General features: G+C 35.2%; 1 protein-coding gene across 3 annotated transcripts in view; it reads left to right on the top strand.

Moving 5' to 3' along the window:
• LOC128988512 (uncharacterized) overlaps positions 1-13096 on the top strand; it is a 38632-nt gene that overhangs the window by 15435 nt on the left and 10101 nt on the right. For all 3 annotated transcript variants that reach the window (XR_008490394.1, XM_054409873.1, XM_054409885.1), the window contains exons 7-8: positions 1901-2128; positions 2789-2954. Coding sequence is in view for 2 of the 3 variants with exons in the window: in XM_054409873.1 (XP_054265848.1) it covers positions 1901-2128; positions 2789-2954 (394 nt within the window). In the remaining variant the exon portion in view is untranslated. The remainder of the gene's footprint in view (positions 1-1900; positions 2129-2788; positions 2955-13096) is intronic.

The following is a 13096-nucleotide window of genomic DNA, read 5'->3' as shown; positions in this document are numbered from 1 at the left end:
CACTTTAACAATTTAAAACGGACGGAAACTCTGTTAACTTGAATAATGTTGTTTACTTGCTAGATTTAGTTTATATTATAGCATAATATGACATACACAATTCAAATATAGGCAGATATTTTTAATTTTAATCATATAATTAATAGACTCTTATTTAATGATACATTTAGGTTAGTACTTACACGCTTTATGCGCCAAAATGCTTGGAAACAGTGAACTATAGTCAAGTATTTTTATCATAACTGCTGATCCCAATATCATCCCATTTTGAAATTTTTATAATGTACTTACTAGATTACATTCATTAACATATGTAATTTTCAAATTTTTCAAAAAACACTATCTTAAATTTTTTTCAAAAACATATTTTGAAATTTTCAAAAAAAATTAATTTTTACCAAAGTAGGTTGAGTTTGGTATCAGATTAAAGGCATTTGAATCCTCTTTAAAATGAGCCATTGTACAACTTGATAGGACCAATAGAACTCATCTTAGACAACATTTTAGATTTGCGCGCACGGTAAAAAACGCCAATTTTTACCATTTTCAAATATTTATATCATAAAAACTATAAAAGATAGATTTTTTTAAAAAACATATTTGGATTCAGGACTCAAAATACTACAAGTATGCAAAATTTCATCAAAATCCAAGATGGTCAGGTTGAAAATAATTTGTTATTGGTTGATTTCATATGGAATGACCCATGTAGCAAATGTAAATGCATAAGTATGTATGTAAACTATACTCAGTGGCAGTGGCGGGCGCTTCCATTAGGACCAAGTGGGCCGGGCCCACCCAAAACAAACAGTAAATTATATTTTTAAATACTTAATAGGTTATTTGGTTGATATTATTCAATTAAATGTGATATAAATTAATTTTGAACTTTCAACGGGTCACAACTTTTGTTGAAATACAATGCAATCATCTCGTAACACATTGAAGGGCCACGGATTTCGGGCCCTTCTAGCCACCATAAGAACGTAATGGACAAGGTAGTGCCAGCCGGCGGTGCTTGACTATCAGTGAACTATGCATTGGTAAATGGCCTGGTGGGCAGATTTGAGCTGGCCCACTGGACGTTGATTCTCAATATTCTCACTGGGAGTGCTGAGTGCTAGAGTAGCTTTGTTTACATCCCGCCGTGTATGTTGTACACCAACCGGAAAGCGGGTGGTAGTTGTAATATTTTATGAAATCATAAGTTAATACCTTTAGTAGTTTTGTAATATTATTCGTACAGAGAACGTTTTTGTGATCATAAATTGAAAGGCGTGATGGGGATGTTATTATTAATGCAATATTATAAAAAAATGCAGTTTTTGCCATGATTTTAAAAGTTAAAGTAGAAAATAACATACAACTTTTAACCAACCCAACTTCTAATCAGGTGCTTCAAATGATAAAAACCCAGTCTAATTTATGTAAAAAATTTCAAAAAACCTATTTTCAAAATTCCATGACCCCCAAACCCCCCGGATTGATCCCACCCTGCTGTTCAGGTAAAGCGCCGCCACTGCTCAGTGGACAAACTGGCTCCGGGTCTCCAGGCAAAGGTAGGAGCATCAAATTATGCTAAATTGCATGTAGCAAATATAAATGCATAAGAATATGTAAACTAGAGGAACCTATGAAATATCACACAAAAATTAAATCCAATTTTTCTTTCTATTAATGAAACTATTTAGTTTGTTAATATTTTTAATGTATTAAAACATTGTTATAATTCACTGCTTATAAATTCTCTTTTAATACTACATTGGTGTTGTATGGATATTATTTTCACTGTTAGGTAATAATATCTCTTATAAACCCCCTTCTTGCTATGGTGAGGTGCAGGCTTTGGAAGTTTGAAAGGGCCCACTGCTCTCTCACACATGTTTGATTCTGTTTATAGATATTGGATGTAGAGACAGGCAAGTGTGTAGCGCGAGGGCAGCCTGGTGAGATTGTTGTGAGAGGACCAGCTGTAATGGTCGGATACTGCAATGATCCTACGGCTACCAGGCTCACTATAGACTCTGACGGGTGGCTGCACACAGGAGATGTGGGATATGTCGATGACGAGGGCTTCTTTTACATCATTGACAGGATAAAAGAGCTCATCAAATACAACGGGTATCAGGTAATACATCGAGGAATACATTTTTACTGTAAGATTGTTTTAGTTAATCAAATCAAATAAAACTTTATTGTCACAAAAACGTTCTTAGATAAAAAAAAAACCATGGTTATAAAAGAGGGGGCATTGTCAAATTATAATATATTGTTGGTAATTTTACCATTGAACTTGGATACTGAAGTAGATCTCCCATCTATATGGACAAGCTTTAGTCATCAGTTCAGATCCTGAGAACTTTTTGATGGTTCAAAACTGGACCCAGATGTCCCCGGTCATCGGGCTTTAAATAAATAAATAATGCTGGGTAATGAACAGCTGGTTTTAGTTCAAAGCTACACACCTAGCCAGCCTCCCCATCTCAATTGATAATGATAATGAGAAAGAAGTCCTGTGTAATATCCTCAAAAATGCTATTTCATATAGCAGGTGTCGCAACGAAGAGGTTGCTATCATTGAATTGATGCACATGTTTTATCGAAAAACTCCACAACTACAACAATTACATATAATGAATCAAGTAGGTTGTACAGTGTTTAAAAGACTAATCATTTATATGATTTATAGTAACTGTAGGAAATATATAATGTGTACTGACTTTGCCCACTAGTTACACAAATAACTAATGTTTTGGATATACTTTATTTGTGTTGCAAATTCCTGTAGGTAGCCCCAGCTGAGCTGGAGTCTCTGTTGATGGGATTAACAGGAGTTAGAGATGCCGCAGTGATTGGACTTCCAGATGTTACTTGTGGTGAACTCCCATTGGCTTTTGTTGTTCTTCAACCTAATGCTGCTTTAACTGAATCCGATATAATTGGTTTTGTCAAAGGTAATTATTCAATCTATTAACTTAAGTTCCTTAAATGAATTTTAAAGTAGTTTACGAGCTATTGGACATCTCTTGAGAATGTGCATGCATAAAATAATAAAGAAATCCCCAAAAGTTGCTCTTAACTCTTATATTGTGTGGCGATCATTAACTTTAATTAATCATTGACTTTGGATTCTGTAATTGACATCCTTTCTATGACCATCTGTAGCGAGTTGTTTTCTCAAAGATAATAAACAATGTAAACATAAGCATTAAGCAATATTAGACTAACAAATGTTGTGTACTGTACTAATAATTGAGATGGAATCGGGAGTGAAATTGAGCTCCTCCCTGATTGACGTAATTCCTCTTGAAATTTTTATTACGTATAAATTAGCCTCCGACTATTGATTTCAAGCTTCATTATCAGAACTAATAAATTGTCTAAATTTACTATACAGCATTATAAGTTTTACTTGTTGCTCTGCCCGTGCTTCGCTACAGGGTGAGAATGCAGAAAAGAATAATTTGGTTTTACTATAAGATATACTATAATATACTTTAAGAAACAGTTACAACACACTTACCAGGAAACATATAGGCAAAGGCTCAATCGTGCTTATTGATTATTTAAATGAAGATCTCTTAATGTATTACTATAACTTTATATAGTGTAATGCAAAATATATGCAAAATAATAATTTACTAGTGTACATGTTGCTCGAATTCGAGCAATTGTAAAGTATTACAGGATTGGCAAACCAATAAGAATCATACTTAGCTATCAACATTTCAACAAAAACACACCTATCTTCCCTGTAGCAGCAAACCTAAGTACTCATATTAAAATTAACTTAATGTTATTTAAATAGGAAAAATGACCATTTTAAGGGAATAATTAATCTTTGTATTAATTAAGCCAGGTAAATGGAAATTCGCTTAGTCTGAAGGTTTGCTGCAGATACACAATTTTAATAACAGCAAAAATTGAAGAATCTGAATTATTACTTATATCCACGAATTTATCTAACAATTATTTCCTGTAAAATGTTATTACAGCAGTTCAACAATATTGAAACTAACTCGATCAACAAATGATGTTGAAAGAATTCCATACTAATGACATTAACATATAGTTTGACAGTTCAATTTAATGAATGTTAAATGTTTACGTTCGGGCATAGACAAAAATGATTCGGGCGAGTGACATATTTGATTAATGTTTATGATCCCTACCGTTCCTGTTCTAATAATCACGCAGTATTTAATATGTTTGAACCAGCTGTGTGGAATTGTGAAATCAAAATTAATTTGACAGTTCTGCTTGTTTACATTTTTAAATTTTGTGGGTTTGTTCTTTGTTACCATGGATACCATAAATAAATATTTCACTCTTAATTTCTGACAACAGCTGGAGTTCCATAACAAATTTTGTTTTCCATGTTAATCTTATGGATAAATACAAAACTTTAAAGGGCCCCAGGGCCTCACTCTCTAATTATTTCCTTAAAAAGAAAGTTTCCTGCACAACTTCACGTTACGCTCTTTCCAATGACACCAAAAACATGTTAATTGGTTCAGTAGTTTCGGAGGAGTAATTGTCACAAAAAACCTGCTTGCGTATTAAATAAGTAATAGATTGAACACGTGGCACCAAGAAACAATTCTCCTTGTAAACAAATTAAATTAAATAGCAGAACAGCATTTCTGACAACAGCTGGAGTTTCATAACAATGTTTGTTTCCCATGAAGAAGTGTCTACTTTGCCTTGAATTAGGCCTAGCGCCTGTTTAAAATTTTTTTGGCTTTTCAAAGATGAACATAGGCCTAGCCTATAGCCTAATGTTTTAACACATATTTATATCGGGCTTACGTCTGATAGGCCTACGTTATTTCTTAACCTAACTTGAATTTTTCTTGTGAACCTGTTGGCTACCCACACAATTTGTCTGCAAAATGCCTATTTCAGAAAAGGCCAAACTTGAATTGAAATCTCAAATTGATGTCCTTTGTTTTAAAAAGGAAAACTTGAGCAAAAAAATAGATACTGTTTACACGCTAAGCCAAGAAGTAGATTTAAGCCAAGAATCACCAAATTTCTCTACATTTGAGGTTAGGCTACATAACCTTGACTCACATTATGAAGCCTACTCCAAGTGCATTAATGAAATAATTAAGTTAAGTAAACTTGCTGAGATAACTGTTGACGTAAATGAGTTGCAAAAATCACTTGAAGGTATTGATGAGAAATACTATGCAATTTTGTCAGTGAAAAGCAAACTAGGCTTCAATCCAAACACTCCTGAACCGGAGCCAGCGGCTTCGACTTCAGTTCACAATTTGAATTTACCGAGAATAAGTCTGCCAGTTTTTGATGGTACTTTGCGGGATTGGCCAGGTTTTAAAGACACCTTTTTATCTCTTATCCACGACCAAAGTGGACTTTCAAATATTCAGAAATTTCTTATTTATTGTCCTCCACAAAAAATGAGGCTCTTTCATTAGCTAGAACGTTGCCTGTAACTAATGATAACTATTCAATCATTTGGAAGAAACTTTTGGACAGGTATGACAACAAGCGTGTACTTGCCAATTTTTACATTGATGAAGTGCTGAATTTACCATGTCTCACTAGTGAGAACCCTAACGCTTTGCGACATATGATCGACACAGTATCTGAAAATAGGCTAGCACTTAAGAACTTGAAATCAGACAACATTGATGATTTTATTTTAGTTCATTTGACTTTGAAAAAGTTAGATAAGAGATCCCGCCAATTGTTTGAAGAAAGTTGTCCCAAAACAGATCTGCCAACCTTTGATAAACTTTTAGAATTTTTGAACAATCACTGCCATGCAGTAGAAATAGCTAGTGAGTCATCTATTACTAAGCCTAATGTAGCCTATAAGCTTAGTGACAAATATTTGCCAAAATCTAGTCAAATATCGAGACTACAGCCTAAAAGGGCAGAGTTGTCCCGGCAAGCATTTTTATCCGCTTTTGACACTTCTGGGAATAAACCTACTTGCCTTTATTGTTCGGATATGCACAACCTTTACAAATGTCCGACCTTTTTAAAACTGAACTCAGTGCAGAGGCGTGAGTTTGTTAGATCCAAGGAAGCTTGTTTTAATTGCTTATCTAGTCAACATATGCGTAAACAATGTCGTTCAAAATCAAGTTGTCGTAAATGCGCACAGCGGCATCACACTTTGGTACATGTGGATACTACTCCCGAGTCTCAACTTTCTTCTGTACATAGGCCTAGAAGCTCTGCTGGTGAGGTTGTCACTCAAGACAATGAAATCAAAACCAGTTGTACGTCTCAAATTGTTATGTCTACTGAAACCTTGTCTTATGTAATGTTGGGCACTGTTCAACTTTTAGCTCAGAATGTAGCTGGACAATTTGTTAAAATTAGAGGTCTAATTGATCCAGGTTCACAAATATCATGCATTTCTGAAACATACGTTCAAAAACTTTGTTTGCCTCGCATCAAGTACAATGTACCAATCACTGGTTTGTCCCAGGTGCCAATTTCAAAACCTAAAGGAGTTGTAAAGTGCGTTTTGAAATCACCTCATAGTGATGACCTTGAAGTAGTCACTACTGCTGTTGTACTTAATCGTATCACAAATCATCTTCCTTCTCGAAAGCTGAAATCATGTGTTCGAGAACATTTTCATCACATCCAGTTAGCGGATAACAACTTTGACATCCCTTCGCCAATTGAATTTTTGCTTGGCGCTGATATTTTCCCCCAAGTTTTTGATGGAGGAAAACTTTTTATTGCTGATGGTTTACCCTCTGCATTTCACAGTATTTTTGGATGGGTTTTGTTAGGCTCAGTTGATTCAAAGTATTTTGAACATTTCAACCCGTCAAGCGCATTGCCTGTCATGTCCAACTTATGTCTTCTTGCATCACAATCAACACTTGATGAAAGTTTAAGGAAGTTTTGGGAAACTGAAGAAACTCCTTCAAAACCAGCGTTAAGCCCTGATGATCAATTTTGTGAAGATCATTTTCAGCAAACCCATACCCGTGACAGTAGCGGACGGTATGTTGTCAAACTGCCCTTTAAAGAAGACCCGCCTACTTTAGGAGAATCATTTCAACCTGCTCTGCGTAGACTATATTCTTTGGAACGGAAACTTCACAAATCTTCAGATTTAACTTCAGTCTGTTGTAAATTCATGACAGAGTATGAAACTTTGGGACATATGACACTGTTATCTCCCGATGACACATCTTCTAAATACTTCATCCCACATCATGGTATTTTTAAAGATGAAACACAGCCTAATAAATTCAGAACAGTTTTCGATGGATCGGCTCAATCCTCAAACGGGAAATCACTTAATGACGTCCTTCATGTCGGACCTAAGCTCCAAAAGGACATAACTGATATTATTTGTCGCTTTCGCTTTCATGAGATAGTCTTCACTGCTGATATCTGCAAGATGTACCGCCAGATTTTAGTACATCATGAACATCAACCTTACCAAGTAATTTTATGGCGATCATCCCTCGATAAGCCTGTAAACAAATATGCTTTGCAAACTGTCACTTATGGACTTTCATGTTACTTGATACTTGATGTGTTGCCACTGGAAGCGCTGCTGCGCCGTGGACGTCAGTTTTTTTTTTCTTTTTTTTTTTTTTTCTTTTTTTTTCTTTTCTATGGATTTAACATAAAGTCTTCAATTTTATATAACGGGGATTCCGTTAATATATTCTTCAATTTTTCTTTGAAGGATTCCATCGAAGGTTCTTCCTTTATCTCATTTGGTAGTCTATTAAAAATTGTTACACACTGATAGTGAGGGCTATTTCTTGCTAAAGTTGAATTTATCTGAGGTACATGTAAATTTTTCTTCTGTCTCGTATTAATGTTATGGACGTTGTAATTTTGAATAAAGCATTGGGGAGATTTCTTAACTGTTACTGCTGCTTCAAATATGTAAAGAGACGGTAAGGTTAAAATTTGCAGTGATTTAAAAAAAGGTGCACATGGTGTTAAGTAATGTTGCTTACAAATTGTTCTAACTATTCTTTTCTGTAGGATAAAAACTCTCTTTGCATCAGGGCTATTTCCCCAAAAGAGTACGCCATAGGCTATTACACTCTGAAAGCACCCATAGTATATTTTTTGTAATACTTCTTGATCAACTATGTTTTGGAGTCTTCTTACTAAGCAGTATACAACTTTCAAACGTTTTATCATACTATCAATATGTTCAGTCCAGTGCAAATTTTCTGTAATTGTAATTCCAAGATATTTGGTACTATGGTTGATTTTGATGCTATTTCCATTCATTTTGAGTAAAGGTGAACAATTTGGAATTTTCCTATTGTAAAAATGAAGAACATTTGTTTTGCTTTGATTTAGTGTTAATCCATTTGAGCTGCACCATGAAACAATTTCATTTATTCCCTGTTGAGCTTCATCAATTACTTCTTTGATAACTTTTCCTGTAAATAGTTGACTGATGTCGTCTGCAAAGAGCCAAATATTACCCTTTGTCACTGAGCATGGCAGATCGTTAATAAAAAGCAGGAAAATTATAGGCCCGAGGTTTGAACCTTGCGGGACACCTGTGTTTATCAAAGGAGAAATTTTTGACTTGACAAATTTTGATGTCTGGTTTGAATCTGTATATTTTATAGAAACTACTTGTGTTCGATCTTGAAGAAAAGACATTATCCAATCTAAAGCTGTATTCCTTATTCCCATACTAATTAGTTTAATCCTCAGTTTACAATGATTTATGCAGTCAAACGCTTTAGTCATATCATAGAATAGACAAAGAGTTTCTTCCATAAGATCCAGATTTTTATAGACTGACCCCAAGAGTGTAAAAATGGCATCAGAGGTAGATTTACCCTTACGGAATCCAAATTGTTTATCAGTAATAACATGATTTATTTCTAAATAATTTATAAGTCTATTTATGAAAATAATCTCAAAGACCTTAGAGAAAACCGATTGTACAGCAACAGGTCTGTAGTTATTTACAAGTTTCTTTTCATTCTTCTTATGAATTGGTACAACTTTTGAAGTTTTTATTTGATTTGGAAACACTCCTGTGCTTAGTGATTTATTAATTATTTTTGTAAGGGGTTTTACAACAATGGTGTTACAATATTTAAGTAAGTAGCAAGGTACCTCATCAATTCCAGCGCATTTTCCTCTTCCTACGTGATTTAGAACAGACATCACCTCTTCTTCTGTCGTATGGGGCAGGTTCATTTCCACTTCATTTATATTTGCATCATTTAGATCAACTCCAGTCGACGCAGCAGCAGCAATCCTGTTTACTTCCTCCACAAAAAAAGAATTAAACAACTGTGCAACCTCAAAGGGGTCGTGAATTAGCCTATCACCCTCCAACATGGACATGTTTTCGCAGCCGCCCGCACCATCATCCGTCAGGTCCCTGACAACCCTCCACGACTCCCTGCTCACATTTTTGGAATTTACAATTTTATCTCTGTAGAAATTTTTTTTAGAGTTTTCAACCAGCTGAGAGTGTCTTCTTATTTCATTTTTATATCTAATTTTTATTTCATTATCATTTTTTGATTGTCTAGTCTCCCAATAGGTGTTCATCACTCTCTCCTGAGACTTCTGCAGTTCATCATTCATCCATCCTGTATTATTACATTTTTTTATTTCCAGCTTTCTCAAGGGAAAGCATGAGTCAAAAGCAAATAAAAATGTAGAATAAAATTCATTAAACAATTCATTACATGTCTTGTTTATGTCCAAATCTTGGTTAAGTTTTAAGTTGAGGTATATACAAAAAGCATCAATAGATGATTGATTTATCTTCCTTTTAACTATACTTCTTTTTATAGTTTCATTTTTGTTAACTTTAAAAGACATCATTAAAAAACAATGGTCGGACAAAAATGTAGGTCTAACTTCCGTATTACTGACTTCTATTCTGGGGTCAACCACAATGTAATCTAGTAAACTACTAGATTCATTTGTTATTCTTGTTGGATGTTTAATTAAATTTGAAAGTTCATAAGAACAGAAAACATCATTCAATGCTCTCATATTATAGCTATCCTCCATACCATTTATATTAAAATCCCCTGTAATAATTACAGGAAAGTCAAATTTACAGCTCAACATGTTCATTGTTTCGTCAAGTGATTCAATAAAACTGTCTAAGTTACTCTCATAAGGTGGACGATATATTGTAAAGACAACAAATTTAAAATCTACGTTGTAACTAATCAGTGTTGCACAGCATTCAAATTTTCCCTCTAAGGCTATCGAGTTCATACATTCAATATTTGATGCCTTCAATAATGGTTTGTCTTTTATCAAAATCATTACTCCTCCACCCACTTGGTTCACCCTACAATAGGTGGCAGCAACTCTGTACCCCTCTATTTTAAAACACTTAACCTTTTCATCTGTAAGCCAAGTTTCAGCTACACATAAAACATCACATTCATTATCCTTTAGAAAAACTTCTAGGTCGTCAATTTTCTTAAAAATAGATCTAACATTAACAAAACCTATGCTAAGTAGGCCTACTTGCCTAGATTTGATCATTAGCCTAGGCCTAGGCCTCACTAGTTTTTTTGACTATCAATGGAAGCCACTGACCTTTTTTGTAAGTATTTGTTAACCAAAATACCTTCAGGCCAAACTTCAGATTTTGCCAAGATTTCTGAGTACCTATTCACTTGGTATTCCTATCTTGAAGGACGAGTACGTTGGGTAACGGGTCCCTAGTTTCTCGCAAATTACATCATTCCCATTGCAAAGGTTTATAATAAATGCCTTTACATCTTCAGCAGAAACTTCAGGGCCTAGTCTTGACACAAAAAGCCAATTTATTCTCTTTATTACGTTTAGGCTCTCATTTCTTGCAGCTTTTCCAATAATTGGTTTAGAAAGTCTAGTTTTCTTCTGAATTTCACTATTCACATTTTGATAATTTTTATTTCCAGGTGAAAACTTTCTTTCCAATTTCCGTGATCTCACAGTTTTCCATGAATCATTCAAGGATTATTTACATCACTTTCATTTTCAGCACAAGTTTCTTCTTTTTGTGCATCGTCATCAACAATCATTTCACAGCCATTACCTCGAACATCATGTGCTTTTTTTTTGCGGTGATGTGGATTTTTCTGTCTGCTGACAGCAGAAGCATAACTCTCAGAAAGACTCATTGGACTTTGGGAATCATTATTGAGTTTTCCTTTTGTACTGTCGCCAAGACAGATGTCATAACTACTCGAGTTGCACTTTTTATTGGTGACGTCATTTGCCACCTCAGTCACATTTAAGCTTTCTAACTAGTGATGTGCGATACGTATCGTATCGTATCGGAATATCGCGATACGCGAGGGACGATACGATATTTCGATACGATATTTGAAAAACGATACGTATCGTATCGCCTAAAACGATATTTGTATTTATATCGGCACATAGAGCGATACGATTCATGTCAAAACGATATTTTTAAGCTTTTTTTGCGTAGGCCGAGCATTGAGCAACCTGCAAAATCTGTACTCTGTGGATGTGTAGTTTGAAAGTGGTTTGAAATAGGAGTTTTTGACGTGTGTATTTTTTGTTTTTACTTGATAATGTACCAGTCCCATCCCAGTCCAGTCCATTTCCTTTCCACTAGCGTGCTGCTTGCTATGTAGCACTAGCAGTGAGAGTGTAGGTGGCCAAGGTGGGAACTGTCTGTGGCAATTTCATTAATGTATCTGCAATCCTAAAATTCTATGGGAAGGATAGGGAAACAGGTCCAAGACGTAGGGAATTGTGAAGGAAGTAGTAAAGGTGAGCAGTGAGCAGTGTCGAGTGTGGAAATGGATTAATGAATGTATCTGCAATACTAACTGTTTTCAGAGTAAACTAATGATTTTCCCCGAGCAAAGCTTGGTCCCCAGGTACTTATATAAATTTGCCGTTTCTATGTTAGGTAGGGGAGGGGGAAAACGATACGATACGTATCGTTTTTCGATATTTTTGACGATACGATTCGCGTATCGCGATACAGACGCCCGATTCAATACGGCGATACGATATTTTTTTCCGATACGTATCGTATCGCTGTATCGCGATACGCGTCCGTATCGCCCATCACTATTTCTAACCTAGTTTTATCATTTATCATTGAATCAAGTTTCCCTTTTATTAATAAATTTTCATTTACAAGGTCATTCACTGTTCCTACCAGTTTTCCTAGTGTTTGTTGGAGCTCAAAATAATCCTCAAATCCAAGCTTGAAGTTCTTCATGGTTTCCAGCCTATCGCTGCAGCTAAGACACATCCACTTTATTTTGTCGCCCATTTCATTAATAGCATTGTGAACATTATCACTTATTTTAAGACATGACAAATGGTAACTTTAGTCACAAAATCCATCACAATTTAATCCTATACTTGTCCGATTTATCGACTTTTCGCACACACTACATGGATGCCGCACTGGTCTGCCCGCCATCTTGTTCACTCCAACATGCGTGATATTTGAGATAAAATATTTCGTTTGGTTGGAGGACAATCCATAGTATCAAGGATACTATGGAGGGGATGTTCCCTTTTATTAATAAATTTTCATTTACAAGGTGGATGTTTTTGGTTTTTTGTGGATGTTCGCCTTACCTTGCCATGCGCACAGTTTTGCAACTTGCTAATGATGAAGGGTCAAATTATCCTCTTGCGTCACAAGTCATACGCAATGACATGTTTGTTGATGACCTAGTAACTGGTACCTCCGACCTACAAACAGCTAAATGTATAAAATCAGAACTTGAACATATTTTTGCCAAAGGAGGTTTTGAGTTAAAGAAATGGAGTAGTAACAACTCAGAATTTTTATCAGACATTCCTGTTGATTGTCAAGACAAACCAATGTCATTCGATGTCGACCAACATTCTGTAAAAAAAATTCTTGGCTTACAATGGCTTCCCTCTCTGGATGTGTTTACGTACAATGTTGATACTATGGATTGTCCTCCAACCAAACGAAATATTTTATCTCAAATATCACACATTTTTGACCCTTTAGGCTGGCTGACCCCTGTGGTATTGTGGGCAAAACAGTTAATCCAACAACTTTGGACAGAAGGTCTTAACTGGGATGATCTTCCTAGCCATGAGATACAATGTCAGTGGA

The sequence above is a fragment of the Macrosteles quadrilineatus genome, unplaced genomic scaffold, assembly GCF_028750875.1.
Source record: "Macrosteles quadrilineatus isolate MER2022 unplaced genomic scaffold, UCM_ALF_1.0 Scaffold_1__1_contigs__length_201487025, whole genome shotgun sequence".
Taxonomy (NCBI): domain Eukaryota; kingdom Metazoa; phylum Arthropoda; class Insecta; order Hemiptera; family Cicadellidae; genus Macrosteles; species Macrosteles quadrilineatus.
Note: the sequence above shows the minus strand (reverse complement) of the source record. Positions and strands in the feature narration are given on the sequence as shown.